The sequence below is a fragment of the Convolutriloba macropyga genome, chromosome 5, assembly GCF_964194025.1.
Source record: "Convolutriloba macropyga chromosome 5, txConMacr16.3, whole genome shotgun sequence".
NCBI classification, from domain to species: domain Eukaryota; kingdom Metazoa; phylum Xenacoelomorpha; order Acoela; family Convolutidae; genus Convolutriloba; species Convolutriloba macropyga.
In genome coordinates, this window is record NC_134472.1 from 58,775,744 (window position 1) to 58,794,791 (window position 19,048).

At 36.0% G+C, this 19,048-nt stretch overlaps 1 protein-coding gene across 1 annotated transcript in view; it reads left to right on the plus strand.

The window, feature by feature from the left end:
* Nucleotides 1-19,048, plus strand: part of LOC142340435 (cadherin-23-like) — a 144,221-nt gene that overhangs the window by 108,874 nt on the left and 16,299 nt on the right. The window contains exons 23-26 of the mRNA XM_075391011.1: nucleotides 2,869-2,979; nucleotides 10,375-10,483; nucleotides 18,120-18,341; nucleotides 18,725-19,011. Of these exons, the coding sequence (XP_075247126.1) occupies nucleotides 2,869-2,979; nucleotides 10,375-10,483; nucleotides 18,120-18,341; nucleotides 18,725-19,011 (729 nt within the window). The remainder of the gene's footprint in view (nucleotides 1-2,868; nucleotides 2,980-10,374; nucleotides 10,484-18,119; nucleotides 18,342-18,724; nucleotides 19,012-19,048) is intronic.

Here is a 19,048-nt window from a genome sequence, read left to right on the forward strand (position 1 = left end):
TTTTAAATATGGACGCTCGTTAATGTGCTTGCGTTGTTCCGACTGCATCTCGCGACCGCATTTTGGCTCGATGAACCGAAGCTAAAGCACTCGTTCACAGTTTGTATATCTTGAGTAGTAAAGAACTTTATTTACTTTTAAATAGCCGCGACGCGATAGCAGGGCTATTATTGGTCTCATTGTGTTGACAATCTGGATGGTCAAACTGTAGTGGTCGTTTCAGTAATGCGTAAGTTGTAATGGCAGTGAAAAGGCAATTAATTTTGAACCGTTATTTTTTCAAACACTTAGATAAAAGTGAAGCGAGAATTTCCAGACAATATTTCCAGAGACGTTTTTGTTTTGTGACAGTTTCAATTCTATTTCCGATGATTTTTTCATCATTTTTTGTGAATGCTGGACAACTGATACATGTGCTTCAACAGTGTTGAGACGCAGTTGTTTCAATCCTCCGATGGAAAGCTAAGTGTTTTTACAACCTAATCATCATGTTTTTATAGCTGTGAGGCTGTAAGCAGAGCGAAGCTATATTGCGGTAGTCTTGGTTTTTCACAATTCAAAGAATATGAATTGTATTGAGGCGCTGTCTTTTTTTAAAGTCTGTTCACAACTTTTCATGATTTTTGAAGTCAAATTGGAGTAGTGATTTTGGTCACGCCGAAACAGAAAATGGAGCGAAAATTTGAGTGGTTTTCCGGCGTGAAATTTTTTCGCTCTAATTTTGAAGTAGAGTGAGAAAACGGTGTTTGAACAAAAATTCGCTTTCTCGCTATTGTTTTTTTGCTCACATGCGGCAATTTCTTTTTGAATTTTACCTTTTTTTTCATTTTTTTGGATCGGATTTTTTTCTAAACGGTTTTTCCCAGTCAATTCATAGTTCATTATAGGCCTAGTTTTTTTGTTCGAATCAAATTTATATTTCTCTTTCGTGGTTTTTTTTTCACATGCGGCATTTTGACATTGATTTTCAAATTTTTTAAAAATTCTTTTGATCTGGTTTTTTGGAAATGGTTTTCCCAATTTAGACATAGCCGATCTAAGTCTAGTTTTTGTTTAGTCAATGAAAATTCTTTGAATTGTGCGTCAGGACTTGTCCTGCTATGTTTTTTGTTTCGCCGTCTGACGCTCCTTTTCGTTTTACATTTGTTCACACAGCAAAGCTAAAAAAAAATTTCTGAATGATCTCTTCCTCTCACTAACGGCTTTTGCACGCGTGACGTCATTTCTCACTCTCTATCTCTCTCTCTCTCTCTAGCAAATTGTTTTGCGTAATTAGGTTTTGATCATAAGTCACTTACCTCACTCAATAAAACGACTTTTGCACTTTAAAATTTAAATTTATTTTGAATTAAGGTCACAGGAACTCATATGTGTAATAAAGGTCGCTAATGAAAAGGCTTCTGTGCAATTAATTCGAACAAACTTTATTAATGTATCGCTGAATTTTTTGCAAAGCTTTTTGAGCGGCGTGGATAACTTTTTCAACTTATATCTGTATCTGTTTCTATCTCTATTATACGGCACGCAAGTCTATTCTTTTGCAGCTATTCTGGCAATCTGCCTGCTAATGTTGTAGTTTTGCTCGTTTTTTTTTCTTTGTCTTCTCGTCTTATCACTTATTCTCAATAATGACCTGTCCCACTGGCTTTAATGTGGCATTAAAAATCCCATTTAAGGTTTTCCATGGAATATTAACTTTTTTTTAATTTTTAACTCTGTTTTATTTTAAATAACACTTTTAGTTTTTTTTATTTTTGACGGTAATTGCTGTCCTTTGTCTTGTTTTCTTATCACTCGGTCTCATCAATAAAAAAAATCTCACTGGTTTTCTATGTAGGAATCAGAGATCTCAATCAATTTTTTTTAGTTCATAGTGAATGTTTATTTTACCTAATTGTTTTTTTTAAAAAAAAACTTTATTTGATTTGCTCATCTTTGTGTTCTTTGTTTTCTTGTCACTTGTTTTCTTCAATAACTAGCCAATTAGGACCTCCGAAATATAGTTCATTACTTTTAACTCAGTGTTTTGAGTCGTCGTTTATTGTTTGCCTGCAAAAAGTTTCCGTGGATGTTCGAATTTTCGGCTTCAAAACGGCGTAAACTTTAGTACTCTCTATGTGTACGGACACCGAAGCCGCTGAGTGAGCAGAATTTCAGAGTGTGAAGAATTTAGTTTGAATGAATGCAGTTTTGGTACCCCCTCCCTGTTTCTTCTACCCCCTCCCCCAAACGCGCAGCAATTCGTTCTAAGAAGAAGCGTGCTAAAAACAACAAGCCAACCCGTCGCTTCTTGTTCGAGAGCGTTCTGTCGAACCGTGGCAAGTTTTGTATTTTTTAAGCGCCATGACAGTCTTTTAGTGGTCGAGGAAAAAAGGCTGTCAAAAGAAGACTTTCTCAAAATTTAAAAAAAAATGTTAAGAAAACCGTGGTGCAATTTTTGTGTGTTAATCGACAACCAATATCCATTCAATTCTGATGTGAAAAGATAGACGGAACAAGATTGATTGAAAAAGTGGATAATTATGTGAAAAACTTTTGGTTCACTTTTTGGAAGGGAAAATGAACTTAAAATCAGATCCCTCTGAGAAATCAGAGAAAATGTCAACGAACAAAATCAAAAAATATTGAGTTCATAATACTTTTAAAGTAGCGTCAACTTTTTGAAGTTGCAATAACTTTTTGAAAATGTTTAACATTTTGAATATCGTTACTTTTCTCAAGATTAGGTCGAAAATTTTATCGCTTTTTCTCAAAGGCGTGGTGTTTTGCTTCGGCTACACTCCTCGAAAACTGCAAATTCAGGCACGCCTTGAGTCACATTATGTGAAGTGTTGTTTTTCTATTGCATGTTATTGGGTTTTGTTTCAGCTGGTGATAGTTGTGAGGGATGGTGGCTCCACCAGTCTCAAAGACGAAGTCACAATCCGAGTCAATATCATTGACATCGCGGACTCTCTCCCCCACTTCACCCAGCAGCAGGTCCGTAATCGCAGTCTTCTTTGACTCAAACGATTGTTGTAGTAGCATTTTTATAAGATCCTCTTCGTTTTTAACCGCTAATCATTTTTTCGTCTGACCAATGTGACTTTTGGTCCACGACAAACCGGTAAAACCAGAGGCTATCAAGTCGTGATGCACTTCTGTCAGACCCAATTTTGCAGCTAATGGAAATAATTTAGCTGACAATTTACTAACAATATTTTAGCTGAGTGAGATCGCTAATCCCTTGAAATTTTTGTTCTGAAAAATCACGTGCACGTTTTGTTCACGCTTTTTGAAAACTGTGAGCTGTTTTGTGGTACAATTTAAGCAATGTACTGAGCAAATATGTTGCAAAAATTCTTTGGCGACTTAAGGCAAGCGTCTTGAAAAATGTCTTGGAGCTCAGTTGCAATATAGTTTTCCTTTTATTGTAAAAAACGCTGCTCAAGAAAGTTTGAAAACCACAACTAACCCTACAAACGAAATCATCGTACATCACTATTGAGAAATCGGAAATTTATTTCCAATAAAAAGCGAAGTTGCGGTTTAACTAAGTTAGAATACAATTCTGGGAAACTTTTGGCAATGCTAAAATCTAACTGCCTAACTGCCACTATATTTTAACATGTGCTTATGGACTTTTACTGGTGTGCAGTCGCTGTTTCCCGAAACTCCCGAGAAGGCACAATTTCCATGCAAACAGTGCAATGATAATGCTGCGCTAGTTTCAGGGATTTTTCTATTTTCAATACAATTGTCTTTATAACCACCTGATGAAGCCAGCCTCGATAAATTCACAGGGTCTTTTTAACTCTGCCCGTACTTAAGGAGCAATTTGGCGAAAAATAGTTTGCTTTGTTTAACGTTTCAACGCTTCGTTCCTGCAAAAAGCTTGTTCATATTTTTGATGCTCTTGTCCAGGATCATAGCAACATAGTAAGACAACACCGATTTAAATGCCTGCAAGTGTGTATATTTATTTTATAGGAGCTGTTATGCTTCATGATTTGTTTTCGCAAAATTGAGAACTATATATAAGCGAAATCGATTTTCTTTGAACCCATTTTTACTTTTTGTTCACACACCGCAGAGAAAAAAGGAAACACCAATTCGTAGCCCCTACATGTTATTTTTGGTTTTTGTAAGAAAAGTACTAAATCTATTGCAGGTTGGAAATGGTGAGCTGTTTAAAAAGTTAAATTCAATACAGGAAAAGCAAAAAGGGAAAGATTTCCTTTTTTTATGGGGGAGGGGTGGGGTTAAAGATATCAAATTATATCAATAAAATTCCTGGAAAAATTATGAATAAATTATATAACAATAGCAATAACTGCGCTTTATTATGCAATTCTGTTTGAAAAATAAACACAGATAAGATTTCCCTTCCCTATAACAATTAAGTACTCAAAGGTGTAAACAAAACCACAATTTATAAGTGATTTTTTGCAACCTCTTTCTCTTCTTCTTAGTAACGGTTTCAGGCCTTTTCTTTTTTAATTCAAAATATTTTTTTAAATCACCAACACCAAAGTTTTCAAGACTGGCCATCAAAATCGGACTACAAAATTTTTTATAAAAGAAAACTAAAAAACGATTATTTCTGAACTTTGATAACAATTGTTTGCCTTATAATGAGTGTTTTTTATTCAATTTTGTTCAAAAGAAACCACATCCGAACCAAAAACCGTTTTATTCATTATGTACAGGAAAACTACCAAAGAAACTGATTTTCTAGAGAGAAAGGAAGAAATCAATCTAAGTTGAAGACTTTTTTAAATCTGTTTTAAATCTTTAGTTGGTTTCTGTTGCATCTAGAATATCTCTTTTTACTTGAAAATTAAGGCCTCTTTAACATTAGTGTTTGATTCAACGGCAAATTTAACTGAACATTATTATGTCTTTCTTTTGTTAAGAAAAAAAGACGCAATTTCAAAGGGCACCTACGTTCAGTCTCAAACCCACCTCCCATGATTCAATCAAAACAAATTTTGATGGAAACTACGCATAACTAACTAAACTTGGTATATATGAGACGAAAACAACAGATAAAATTGTGGTGAGCAGTGAAGGTCTAATTTTCTTTTTTTTCTTAATCTATTTTCTGTTCTCGATGCTTGATGACTTTAGATGTAAACTTAAGTTCTCTGTTAGCCTGGAGTTGACCGCAAAATTCAGTTAACGGGTACTTCGAAAAATATGAAGCCATAACGAGTGTACTTCCGCATTAAATAAATTATTTATTGCTTTCAAACGAAATTTGTAGCAATTATATTAGTCCTGTCGGTCTTTTTTATGCGATTTTTCGCTTGACCAATTTTTCGTCTGACGCTTTTGACTTTTCGTCCTCAAAAACAGGACAAAAAGGAAGCGCCCAGCGGGCATTAAGTGCTTAAGTGCTCGTAGAGCTTTTCAGCTCTGTTTCAGCTGAAACTTTTTTGGGGACTTATACTTATGGTGTGAAGCTCGGTTCTTAGGGGTTGAAGACCCCTCTACTGTTGACCCCCCCCCCCCCCCCCTCGACTATTGCCCCCAGCCCTCCGCGCGCTGTTAACCCCCCAACACCAACTGTTACTGTTGCCCAACCCACCCACCCCCCCCCCCCCAATAAGCCCTTGGTACATCTCTCTCCCCCCCCCCCCGTTTCCAGCCACCGTCGAACCACCGCTTGCTAAAAAAGACGCAAATTTTTAGTTTTTTGCAAGTTTTGTTTCAAGCTTTTTGAAAATTTTTGTTATTTGTTGATTTTTATTAGCTATAGGTGTCAAAAAACTACTCTAGGTTTTAATAATAGGCTACAGCACAGTTTCTAGTGGTAATGGAATTGTTTCAACATTTTAACATCACGACTTTTAGCATTTTTTGATTTTTTGATAAAAACGTGCAATTTTAAACTTTTTTACATTTATTTTTCCTTATTTAGGTCTTTCCAAACCCAAGGGCCAGAAAAACTCCTAAGGGGTCGGATAATAAGTTACTGAGAAATTTTTGTTGTTGGCCATGGAATAGTTTTTTTTAAACTTTTAACTGTCACAAATTTTAGCAATTTTTTGAAAATCTTTTTTTTGAAATTTTTTGTCGTTTTCTAGGTTTTTTCAGTCTCAAGAGCCAAATAACCTCCCTAGGGTTTGAAAATAGGTAACTGTGTAATTTCTAGATGTAAGAGAATGTCTTGCAAGATTTTAACATCACGAATTTAAGCATTTTTATTACAATTTTTGCCGTATTTTTCGTTTTTTCGAGATTTAGAGTCGTTATTCAGTTTTATGAGCCTCAAGGCCCGGAAAAAATACGTTAGTGTTTGACAATAAGTCACTGGAAATTTTTTTTGGTCATGGACTATTTTTCAGCTTTTTAATATCACAAATTTCAGAAATTTTTTTAGTAAAACTTGCATTTTTTTAAGTTTTTTTGAAATTTTTTGTCACTTTGTAGGTTTCTCTAGTCTCAAGAGACACTGAACTTCCTATAGGGTTTGATAATGGATTACTGCATAGTTTGTAGATGTAATAGAATGTTTTTCAGGATTTTAACATCAAGAATTGAAGCATTTTTTAAAATTATTTGCAATTTTTTCATGTTTTTGGTTTTTCCGGTAGCAGGGGCCCTGGGACCTCCTCCACAGTTTGATAATAAGCTGCTGCAAAGTTTCTAGATGGAATGGATTTTCTAGATAAGCTTCTGCTGCAGAGATAATTGAATGGTGATCGATATTTTTCTGCCTCCATTTTTAGTAATTTTTGGATAAAATTCTTTTCAAATTTTTGGAAACTTTTTTTTTGTTCTTATTTAGTTATGGATCTTCTTTGTTCTGTCGTGTTCTTTCTTCATTCGTTATGGATCTTTTTTAGCCAATGAAATCTTCTTAGGCTTAAAACAGTGATACTCGATAGTCTCTTGAGACAATGAAGTGGTTCTTAAGATATTAATATCTTGAATTTTAGCCTGATTTTTAAAAATTACAGTTGTTTCCAAAATTTTTTAATGTTTTTTTGTCCTTTTCTGAGTTTAACAACCCCTACTGGACAACAAACTTTTTAAGTGTTGGAGATGGGTTACTTGACAGAACTTTTGAGACAAACAATGGTTTTGAACTTTTTTTACTGCGAAGTTGAAAATTTTTTTCTTTAATTTTGCCTTTTTCAGTTTTTTTTCTATAAGATTGGTTTACTAACAAGACTAGAAAACTAAACTTGCAGAGTTGAATCCCATCATGGAAAAAATATCTAGTTCTCTCTCTCTCTCTCGGTTTGGTTTTCTTTTTTTCCCTTTTTCTTTCTCTTTAGAATGTTCTTTCTCTCACACTCTCTCTCTTTCTCTCTCTTTCCTTAACTATTTTGTTGATGCCGCACTTCAGCTGCTGTTATGTGGCGTGATGTCATCATCTATCGACCTCATTGACGCTGAATTACAGTACAAATGTATGGACATTTTTTTAAACCGTAAATGGCTTAACTAGCACTTTTTGGAAAATCATTGTTAATTGCTCGCAAACGAAATTTGTAGCCACTATTTTAGTCCTATTGGTCTTTTTTCATTTGATTCTTCGCTTGACTGATTTTTGTCTGACACATTTGACTTTTTGTCCTCAGAGTGGGGATAAAGAAATAGCGCCCATTTTTTAAATTTTTGCTGGCAACAGTGGCCCAGGGACTCCTCAAAAGGTTTGGTAATAAGCTGCTGCATAGTCACATTTTTCCACTGCGAAATCTCGAAGGTTTTCTTTTGCTCATCAGTTTTTCCTATTTGATTGAATTACTAAAAAAGCTAGAAAACCTAAAATTGCAGAGTCGAATCCCATCATGGAAAATATTTCTAGCTCTCTCTCTCTCTCTTTTTCCTTAATTTTTTGTTGATGCCGCACTTCAGCTGCTGTTATGTGGCGTGATGTCATCATCTATTATCTTTGTTAACGCTAACTTATAGTAGAAAAGCTTTATCTTTAATGACTTAACTAGAACTTTTTAAGAAATCATAGTTAATTGCTCTCAAACGCAGTTTGTAGCAAATATATTAATCCTGTTTCTCTTTACGCAATTTTTCGCTCGACCGAGTTTTCGTCTGACTCATCTAACAATTCGTCCCCAGAGAGTGGATAAAGAGGTAGCGCCCAGCGGGCATTAAGTTGTCTTAGAGCTTTTCAGCTCACTAGTCTCCAAGTATGCGATTCACCTTTTTTCTCTCTCTCTCACTCTCTCTTTCTTTGTTGATGCCGCACTTCAGCTGCTGTTATGCGGCGTAATGTCATCATCTCTGATCCTCACTAACAATGAGTTATAGTAGAAATGCTTTATCACAAATGACTCAAAATTCATTTTTTAGGAAATCATTGTTAATTGCTCTCAAAAGCAATTTGTAGCAAATACATTAATACTGTTTGTCTCTTTTATGCAATTTTTTAGTTGCCCAATTTTTCGTCTGGCTCATTTGACTTTCGTCTTCAGAAAAGAAATAAAGAGGCAGCGCCCAGTTTAGATAAAGTTCTCTTAGAGCCGTTCAGCCCACTAGTCCTCAAGTTTGCGATTAACAGAAACTTTTTTGGAGACTTATACTTATGGTGCGAAAGACGTTTCTTAGAAATTGATCTCACACCCCATTGTGCTCCACTGCACCCCCACTGTGCTCACCCTACGCCCCTTCAATTAATCTAAAGCTAGCCTCACTAAACCGTGGCTAGCTACTGACGAAGCCAACCGCTCGCCGGTCGTTTGAGAGCAATTCACCCGTTGTTAGTCGGTTATTTTTAAAAACTCAAATCGTAAAAACTTTTTTGAAAAAGAAAAATTTCAATTTTTTCCTTATTTTTCCACAGGTTTGCACTATGCATTGTAACCTCTACTCATTATAAATCAGCATCAATTTATGTGTTAATTTGATGTAAAAGTACAGAATTGGATTTTTATGGGCTCTTCGCAACATTTCGCAAACCTACTCCAGACTTAAATTCACCTTGATGTTTGTGCTGTTCAAATGTCCATTTTTTGGTTTTTCTGATTACAAAACTCCATTACATAATCAGTTCAACTAACAATAGCCATAAAAAATTCTTAAATTGCCCGGCGAAATTGATATTATTAAGCTAAATGAAAACATGCAAAGGAGTCCTAAGAACTTCTATTGAATTGAACTGATGATTAAATTGAAACTATTGTTTCAATTTAATCAGCAATTCGATTTAATGAATGTTTTATAGGAGTACTTTGAATGTTTTCACTTAACATCAAAAATGTTTGATGTTGAAAATGTAGTTTTTTTATATTGATGCAAAACACTGGCCAGGATCAATTTCACCGGGCAATTAAAGGTTTTGATGGTAACGATTAGTCGGATTGAACACCTGTTGGAAACTTGTAACAAGAAAGCAGAAAAACAACAGTCTTTTGAGAAAATACGACGAAATATGTTATCAGTTTATCTTTGCGAACACTACCACCGTCTTCTATATTTATGCTTGGTCGACATTGAAATGTGATTTTTTTAAGTTGCCCAAAAATTGAATAAATCATCCGAAAACATAATGCAGCTGTAAGAGTTAATTAAAATAGAAAAACTTTCATTAATTCAGGGATAAAACTGTTAATAATTCTAACGTGACACTTCTTTGATTTGTCGCGTAACTTTTGAATAGAAAATGTTTGCTTTGTTTTTTTTTAATTTTTTGTCTAATCATTATTGTAAATTGCGCGAATATATTACAAATGAACGGAAAATCATTTTAAACGGATTTTTTTCCAAAACAACAAAACTTGATGATTTCTTGATTTTTGGTGACAATTTCAGAGATAACTTTTCAATTGGATTTAGTTTAACAAATTGGTGATTATTTCGTCAATTGGGTTTATTTTCACTGCGAGGTAAATTCGATTAGAAACTGATCAGTCATTTACTAGTTCGCTGCTTCTCGCATGAAAACTCATTGCTTCACTTTTAGCTTGCTTAAGATTATTTTATTGTGACTGATTGCTCTTTCTGAGCTTCAAATTGCAGAGAATCTGCTTTATGTTCCAAACTAATTGTCAGTGCACGTTGTTTAATATCTGTTAAAACTATATCAAGATGAGTGATTTGATTTTTTCCGGTTTTTCTATTAAAAACCGTTGTAATCAAGTTTGTTCATGTTACAATCAAGTTGTAATCATTTTGAGTTTTGAAAAACTGATTGTCAAAAGGTCTTTTGAGGCTATTCTAAGCCCTTTGTTGGTTCATTTTGCAATCCTACATGGCAAAACCTGTTAATAATAGTGTTTAGCCAAACTGAAGAAGCAGAATTTTTTAAAAATATTTTTCAAGTTTTTAACTATTGTTTTTATCGCATTGCTCTCCATTTGTTTATTGAAGCAATTGGACTCCCCAGTTCGTAACGAGTAAGGAGATAGACGCAACTTTGTTGTACAGGTGTTCATGTCTGTGGATGAGAATGCCACTCAGGGCGAGCATGTGGGAACAGTGGTGGCACTCGATAAAGACACATCTGACAATGAGCCCACCAGTTATACTATTACAGGTATGCTAAGATCAAAGGAAAAAACCGCAACTCGGCTCCTTCCCTTTCCCTTGATACTGTATCTTTACTATCGAGAGAAAACGTTGAAGTCGAAATATCATTCTAGAGTGCAAAAACACGCGACTTTTTAGGCTTTTTTTGCTCATAATTACCCTCGTGCGCAAAAAAATTTACTTAAATGAAATTGATACTGCAGATCTAATTCTTTAACTTCATTTCTCATCTCTTTTAAACATTTTTAATTGCTCTCAAACGAAGTTTGTAGCAATTATATTAGTCCTGTCCGCCTTTTTTAATGCGATTTTTGGCTTGACGAATTTTTCGTCTGACGCTTTTGACTTTTCGCCTTCAAAAACAAGATAAACAGGTAGCGCGCAGCGGGTATTGAGCGTTCTTAGAGCCTTTCAGCTCTGTTTCAGCTCAAACTGTTTTGGAGACTTATACTTATGGTGTCGAGGGCGGTTCTTAGAGGTTGAAGACAAGACACCCCCACTGTTGACCCCCCCCCCACTTTTGCCCCCAACCCCCGACCGCGCTGTTGCCCACCAAGCCACTGTTGCCCAACCCCTCCCCATCAGCCCCCCTCCCCGTGGCTACGTTCGAACACGTAATTTTATTCTAATTTTCACCATTTTTTCAAGCTTTTTGAAAAGTTTTATCAATTTTTGAGTTTTTTCCGCCCTAGTTGGCAAGGAACCTCCTCTAGCTTTTTAAAATAGATTACTGTGTAGTTTCTAGTGGAATAGTTTCAACATTTTAACATCACTATTTTTATCATTTTTAATTGACAAAACGAGCAAATTTTTTCAATTTTTTTTATATTTATTTTTCATTATTCACGTCTTTCCAGATGCAGCAACCATCAAACGTCATTAAGAATTTGATAATAATTTACTGGAATAACTTTATTTGCCATGGAATAGCTTTTATTGTTTCAAAGTTTTTGCATTTTTTCAAGTTTTTTGAAAATTTTTGCCGGTTTTTAGGTTTCTCCAGCCTCAAGAGCCGAGGAACCTCCTCTAGGGTTTGGCAATAGGTTACTGTCTAGTTTCTAATTGTAATATAAAGCTTTTCAAGATTTCAACACAATTTTACCGTTTTTTTCTACAAAACTTGCATTTTTTTTCAATTTTTTTGACCTTTATGGTCATTATGCAGGTTTTTCAGCCAAACAGAAAATTTGCGTTAGGGTTTGATTATTAGTTACTGGAAATTGTTTTTTGGCCATTGATTACTGCAAAGCTTCTGGATGTAATGGAATGATTTTCAAGATTTTTTTATCAGCAGTTTTTAGAAATATTTGCAAGTTTTTTGAATCTTTTATTTTTGATTTTTTAATCAATTTTTTCTCGGCACCAGTGTCATAGGGATCTCTCCAAGGTTTGATGTTAGTTTCCATAATTAATGGAATGGTTATCAATTTTTTAATGACTCGAGTTTGCGCAATTTTTTGAAAAAATTTCACTTTATTCAAATTTTCGGAAAATTATTATCATGTTCCAGATTTATTGATCTTTATAAGCCAGTGAAAATATTTAAAGCTTGAAATAGGGATACTGGATAGTCTCTTGAGACATTGAAATGGTTTTGAAGATTTCAATATCAAGAATTTTTGCAATATTTTGTTAAAATTTTCGGTCGTTTTCAAAGTTTTTGAATATTTTCGTCCTTTTTCTGAGTTTAACGATCTTGCCAACGAAGCTTTTCTAGTCTCACAGATGGGTTACTTGACATAACTCAGAGTCAGATAATAGTTTTGAACATTTTCACTTTGAAACCTGGAAATTGTTCTTTTAAGTTTTGCAATATTTTGCCAATTTTTGAAATATCAGTTTTTGCTTTGATTTATTTACTAACAAGGCTAGAAAACTAAAAGTTTCAGAGTCGAATCAAGCTAAAGCTAGCCTTACTAAACCGTGGCTAGCTACTGATGAAGTCAACCGCTCACCGGTCGTTTGAGAGCAATTCATCCGACGTTAGTCGGTTATATTAATTATGTTGACTTTAATCTTTGCCCTCTACCGCTCCGAAATTTTGTTCATACATTTTATTCATAATTTTACCGCAAAAATAAACTCTGTTCACACTTGTATAATAATTTAGCGTCTGCTATATCAATTATAATTATTCTCTCCATTTTGACCACTCGAGATAGTAGCATGTTGTTTTCTCCTACGATAGGTGAATTCTAGATTCACAAAAATTATGTTAGGATTAAAATCGCACTGCGATCCACTATTTGAGATTTTTAGGTATGATTCTCATCGCTAATACTTAAAGTTCGTACTACTGAATCTTTCACTTTCGACATGGCGCAGTCAGAACATCGAATTGAGACTCGTGGTTGACTCACCTCTCCATATAACCGAACCTCTTCTTCGATGGGAAAAGTGGAGAACTCAAGTGAAGCTAGCAATTCTTGTCAGAAAAAACATCATTTGGGATAGACTTCCAGACGGCAAGCCTACTCTGGTATTATTTCCTCATGATCATAAGTGTCAAGAAGCAGTTGAAGATGCAACGGACTATCATGAACAAGAGAAAGAGAGAGAGAGAGAGAGAGAGAGAGAGAGAGAGAGAGAGGGAGTGAAAAAGAGTGTGTGTGTGTGTGTGTGTGTGTGTGTGTGTGTGTGTGTGTGTGTGTGTGTGTATGTGTGAGAGAGAGAGAGAAATTCTAGAAACGCACAACTCAAGCTGCAACTGAAGTTGAAATGCCAAAAAGTGACTGAAATTAGCTTTCTTTGCTCTTATCGACCCTTGGCCCAATTCGATTAAAAATGTGTATCTCTGGTATACTTCAGTATCGACACAGAGGGAAGCAAAATTGAATTAAAAAATTCATGCATAAAACTTTTAACAAGCTGACAACCAGACAACTCTAGAAATGTTAGAAAACAAGTCTCATTCATCCCAGAAAAAAAAAACTTTCGAGCGGTGCACCTTTCTCGCAAAAAGCTGAATATATTGGAAATACCTTTTCTAAACTGAAAGAATTTGCCGAAAAACGCAATTTTTATTACTATGACGAGGCTGTAGCATGCAACATTTTTCATCAAATATATGATAGATAGTGATATGCAAAGAGTTGCTGACAGCTAGAGTTGAACCTTAACACGATTTAACCATTGCCATAAATATAATAACGGGGCTGCAAAAATAACAGAGGATCTCACACAATGTAAAGTCAATCCAAACGGAAACAGGTCTTCTAGACACAATTGCAGTGACAAAGTGACAATCGCCCCGTGAATAAGACGTGCTGATATTGTGGCCAAGTGTGGACATAGAATTGCAAATCTGTATGCATCTGTGTCTGGCGAGTTGCAAGAAAGGTAACCATTGTGGTTTCTTGTACCACTCTGCCAACCTATCAATCTATGCGGAAGAAAGAACTCGTCCCAATTGTCAAGTTACACAAAACTGCGAACAAATCAAATGTATTGCCCAGAGCCCTCAAGTGATAAGTGAACCAATTCGGAATTTATAATCAGGAATATGATTCTAAGTGCAGTTCATCCGATGCAACTACGTCGCTGTGCAGACCAATCAGTCTGAACAAAACATGGCACGACAATACATATCAATATGAATTGCAAATACTGCTTTTACACTGCTTTGGACTCAGATAGTGGTTGTTTCTTTTTAACTTATCATCTGCCAATGAATTTCTGAATAAGTGCTGATCGCTTCAGTGAGCATAAAAGAATCAACAACAAGAGCCAAAAGTGTTCCAGAACAAACCAGTTCTGACCATCGGCTGCATCGTAGCACCAGTCATCAACAACAACAACAGCTTTACGGTTGTCCCAATTGAGTCGCTTGTGGGATCAGTACCTGGAAAAACCTGGAAACTGGATTTTCCAAAAAACTGGAAAAATCATCAGACTGGACTTTCATGAGTTGCACTTCCAAGAGATACCGGAGAATATAGCAACCACTATGGAACAGAAGCACTTCAATTTAACTCTGGAGACGTGAATCAAATGTGACGCCTCTCAGTGTGGATGGGTGAAGCTCTTGAGCAACGAAAATATATAAAAAAATGCAAATACTAGCACTGGCAGTTACTCAATACGGTTGAAGAGCGATACCTTGAAAATGAACTTGAATAGCTTTATAGTGGCCAATGGAGCATTGTAAAAACTACTGTTATGGACGCCCCTTCCAAAAACATGACTTCTGTTAGAGCCCTATTTTCTAATACGAAAGAACACAGAATAAATAAATCCTATAATAGTCGTCTAATTTGTTTGATTGATAGATTCAGGGTTATAGATACAGGTTCAAAAAACGGATTAGTTGAGTGTTTTACGAAAGTCCCAACAGATTGGTGCAAATTTTTAACACGACGACGACGAAATCGTTCTTAACAAATTGGGCGTCATGTAACATAGTATGAAACGTTTTTCTATGAAGGTATCAAATTATTTTAATATCGAGCCACATAATCCACCCAATAAAAACAGTCCTTATTTGAATCTATCAGTTGGTTTTAAACCGCAAAACCCGACATCAATTAGCAGTAACGCTATCTTAAAAGCGCGCTTGCGGAGTCCATATTCTGTTCTGTCTAGTATTGGCCAAAAACAACCCAATAAACATTATATTTTATCTTTAATTGCATTCCGAATCAGCCGTTATCGAAACTCATTTCAATTGCCGCTCTCTTTGCGATCTTAGGGATTATCCTAAGTTGCCATGAAGAAACATTCCACTAGACAAAGCAAGCAACAGCATCAAATGCGAGGTTTTAAGATATGCCGGGACCATCGGTAAATTCGACAATCAATGTAACAAGCCGGTCAACATAAGCCATGACAAACCCCAAACAACTCCCGATACTACTCGTTACGAAACAAACTCAGGAGGGCTTGAGTAGTGAGCTTCACAACTAAGGATTCGGTTCTAAAGAAAAAATGACTGCAATTTGAGAGAAAACGAGGAGCCGTGTTAATAATTATTGCCATACATACACAGTTTTTGACGGGGCTTACATATGAAGTCTGTTTGGGTATATAATGATGGCAAAATTGCAATACCCAGCTGACGTAAAAATGCGTACGTCGTTGCAATGCATAGCACTAATCCAGACAGTTGGGGGTGACAGATTTTGGGATCCATGCATTCTGGCCTTACATGAACCACGGTATTTTTGACAAAGCTGAAATGTGCGACCTCTGTACAAAATCGGTTAACATCCTTTACTTATGGTTCTTTCAAAAGTGGCAAACTTTAAAACTCCGTTTCTAATGTGATTTACAATGAGATTTTGGGGGACCCACTTATAACGAAAAAGCAGCAATTCTTCTTTTTTGTTTCCCAAAGTCGACTTTCAAAATTTTTAACCGTTAAAGTTTTTATGAACACGTTTCGCAACAAAAGAAAAATAAATTTCTCAATTTGTTGTTCCCTTGCACAGCGTTCCTTGAGCCATTAGAAAAGTTCAAGCACGCAATCATATTGGTCAGCCAATCGTGACATTTTTTTACCCTAATAAGTTTGAGTTATATGAGGCGCTAATGCATGACCTTAGAGCAATAGGAATAGTTGAATGTTTAAAAGATACAATAATAAGACAACTAGCATGTGTAAAAGTGGCAGCGCAAAATCGATTAAACTGAAAAATATCTCTTAACCCAAATATATGTCAACTAAAAATATGCAAAAAAAAATAAATTTGCCTCCATTTTGATCGCGTTTTGGTTGTCAACCCAATACGTCTTACAGCAACAAAAGTACTGAGCCAATCCGCGTACAGTGAAACTACAGTGAAATTGCTGATGAGCGAAGAGTACGCAGTGGGCGACAGATTACGCAGTAATACAGAGAAGAATAGGAACAAAAACTATTCAAGCTACCTCCCAAAAAAAACGATGATCCACAGGTTGAACTAAGAAAATTCATCACACAAAACTGGGACTAACTGTTCACCGAACTAATATCTATAACTGTCAAAAAATCAACCCAAAAACAGCAGGGTGAATTCAAATGTGTTGTACGGTGTACTATCGTCCTGACCCTTGTTTATTAAAATTGTTGATCACACGTCACATGTTGTACAACCAGGAGGCAAGGAATTTACAAACCGTAATTCTGAGTTGTCTTATTTTTGCGCTAAAGAAGAAAGATCGAAGACTTCTGCTGAAGATGCAAATTGTCGACCAATTCAACTAGCGTCACAACAACTGACGAGAATTTAGTCAAATATGCAAAAGGGGTCAGACGCAGAGCTGAAAGAAGTACCCGGGTGAAATGTCAAAGGTTGGTCGATGTCAAGAGCTGAGTATCAATCATTCACTCGAACGTGTGCCGCGCGTTGATGTTACGACTTGCCACAATGCCTCACAATCCCCAATAAGTCGCAGTGCGAAGTCCGTCTCAACACCAGCCAATGTCATCTGCACCACAGAACAATTCAGACAGCTCCAGTTCAATCCCTGTTCTCCCACAAAAACTACAACTAATGTTGGCTAAAAGCAAAGAACCTTCTCGACAAAGCAAAAGATTTCGCTAATCACATCCAATTACTTAGTAGGATACATCGAACCAGTCAATAAAACCTGCCCCCCCCCCCCCACATACACACACACACACACACACACACACATCAGGGACCATCTGCCAATCAACCACCTTCTCCAAATAAATGTCGACCACTCAAACAAGAAAAACAATGGTCTGGCCGCTAAATCGCGAAGCAAATGCAAGCCCCCACAGTTTTTTCTTTGGTGACGAATTCTTAATATACAAAAAGCTAGCGAATCGAAAAGTGACATCTAATACTTTGCAAATGTGAAAAAATTTTCATCAAATTGGCTTCAATTTTTAATCTTCTTAGATATTATAACTAGAAAAAAAAATTCCCTCAAGGAAGAAATGTGATTTATACTGCTTTGTTTCTCTAAATTAATACTGTTAGAGTTAACTTAATACTTTAATGTCATTTCTCATCTCATTTTAACTCTTTAGTTCCAGTGCTATATCCCTCTACGGCGCCGCAATTACTGACCAAACTTTTTGTTCTTTAACTGTGCCATGAAAACCGCAACTCTTTTCACACTAAAGGGAATCCGCGTCTGCTATCTCATTTATACTCGTTCTAGTTTTGCAAAATCGAGATAGTAGCGCAATTCTTTCTCCTACGCCAAGGGAATTGCAGATTCAGCTAACTTAAGTCAGGAGTAACATCGCACCGCATTTCACTATCGGGGTTTTGTAAGATATATTCTCATCGCGAATATTTACCATACGTACTAATTAATGCAATTCTCACTCCCGACAGATGCTTAAGCATTATGGTAATCGATTTCGAGTCTCGTGAGTCGTGCCACAAAAGTTTTTTTTTGTTTTACATTTCGTCAGACGACAAAGCTCATAAGAGAAGTGTTTATCATCTTGCTTTTTGTTGTTTTTTGTTCGTCATTTCATTTGTTACTGTTATCTGTTCTTTAATCGCTCTCTGAATGTCTTCCGTAACCCAAATCTCTCGAGCACACTCAAACAAAGTAGCAGGTCGCTACTATATATTTGTTAGTTTACTCTAGTGTTAAAAATGTTTTTTTCTTCAGAAAAATTAAAGAACTATGATATGTAGGGATATGATTTGACAGGTAAGTTGCCTAAATTTTTTCATTAGGAGGAAACGAAGCATCAGTGTTCTCTTTAAACCCGACCACTGGGTGGATCACAGTAGAGGGTTCTCTGGACAGGGAGACTACTGAGCAGTACACTCTGACAGTGATGGCTTCTCAGAGGACCAATCTGACTGATCCCACTTTCGATGATCAGCAGGTCATCATCGCTGTGAATGATGTGAACGACAACTCACCTGTATTCTCACAGCAAGTATATGTCAAGGGTAAGTAAATGACTAAAGAGAATTTTATCCGGTCAACTAAAATTACTTTCATTTAGTTGGGTTATTTTTGAATAGTATGATGTTATGTGATGAATGCGATCTTCTGTCAATGAGGGTAGACAAAATTGAGGGTCTAGAAATATATAAAAGAAAGATATTAAAATCAAATCAAATCATCCAGTACTGCAGAACAAGAACATATTTAAAAGAAGGGAGTTGCTTTTGATCAATTTGCTGTTGCCAGCCGTCTATTAACAGCAATACTCTTAACATCTTGCCATAAAAATGTTTTTTTTTGCGTCTGCTAGTTTTATTTTGAATATGGCCTTGCTCTTATTTCCGAGAGAGATTTCCAGTGTAAATCAAACTCTTCATTGTGACAGGTATTGCTGTCGATACCCAGACTGACACGGAGGTGATCCAAGTTGCAGCCACAGATCCAGACACTGTTGACCAGAATGCCCTCCGGTACAGCATTCAACGAATCCAACTTAGAGACTTGGACATTGATGGCTTCTCTCCAGATCCTATGTCCACATTCGCAATTAACTCCTCAACTGGACTCATAACCAGGACAATAAAATTTCCAGAAACAGCATCTGGATATGCAGATCTGGACGTGATTGTCTTTGATTCGAGTCAGAATCACAATGCTACATGTCAAGTAACGGTTAGTAAGCAAGCTTGGAAGATTTTTATAGAGTAAA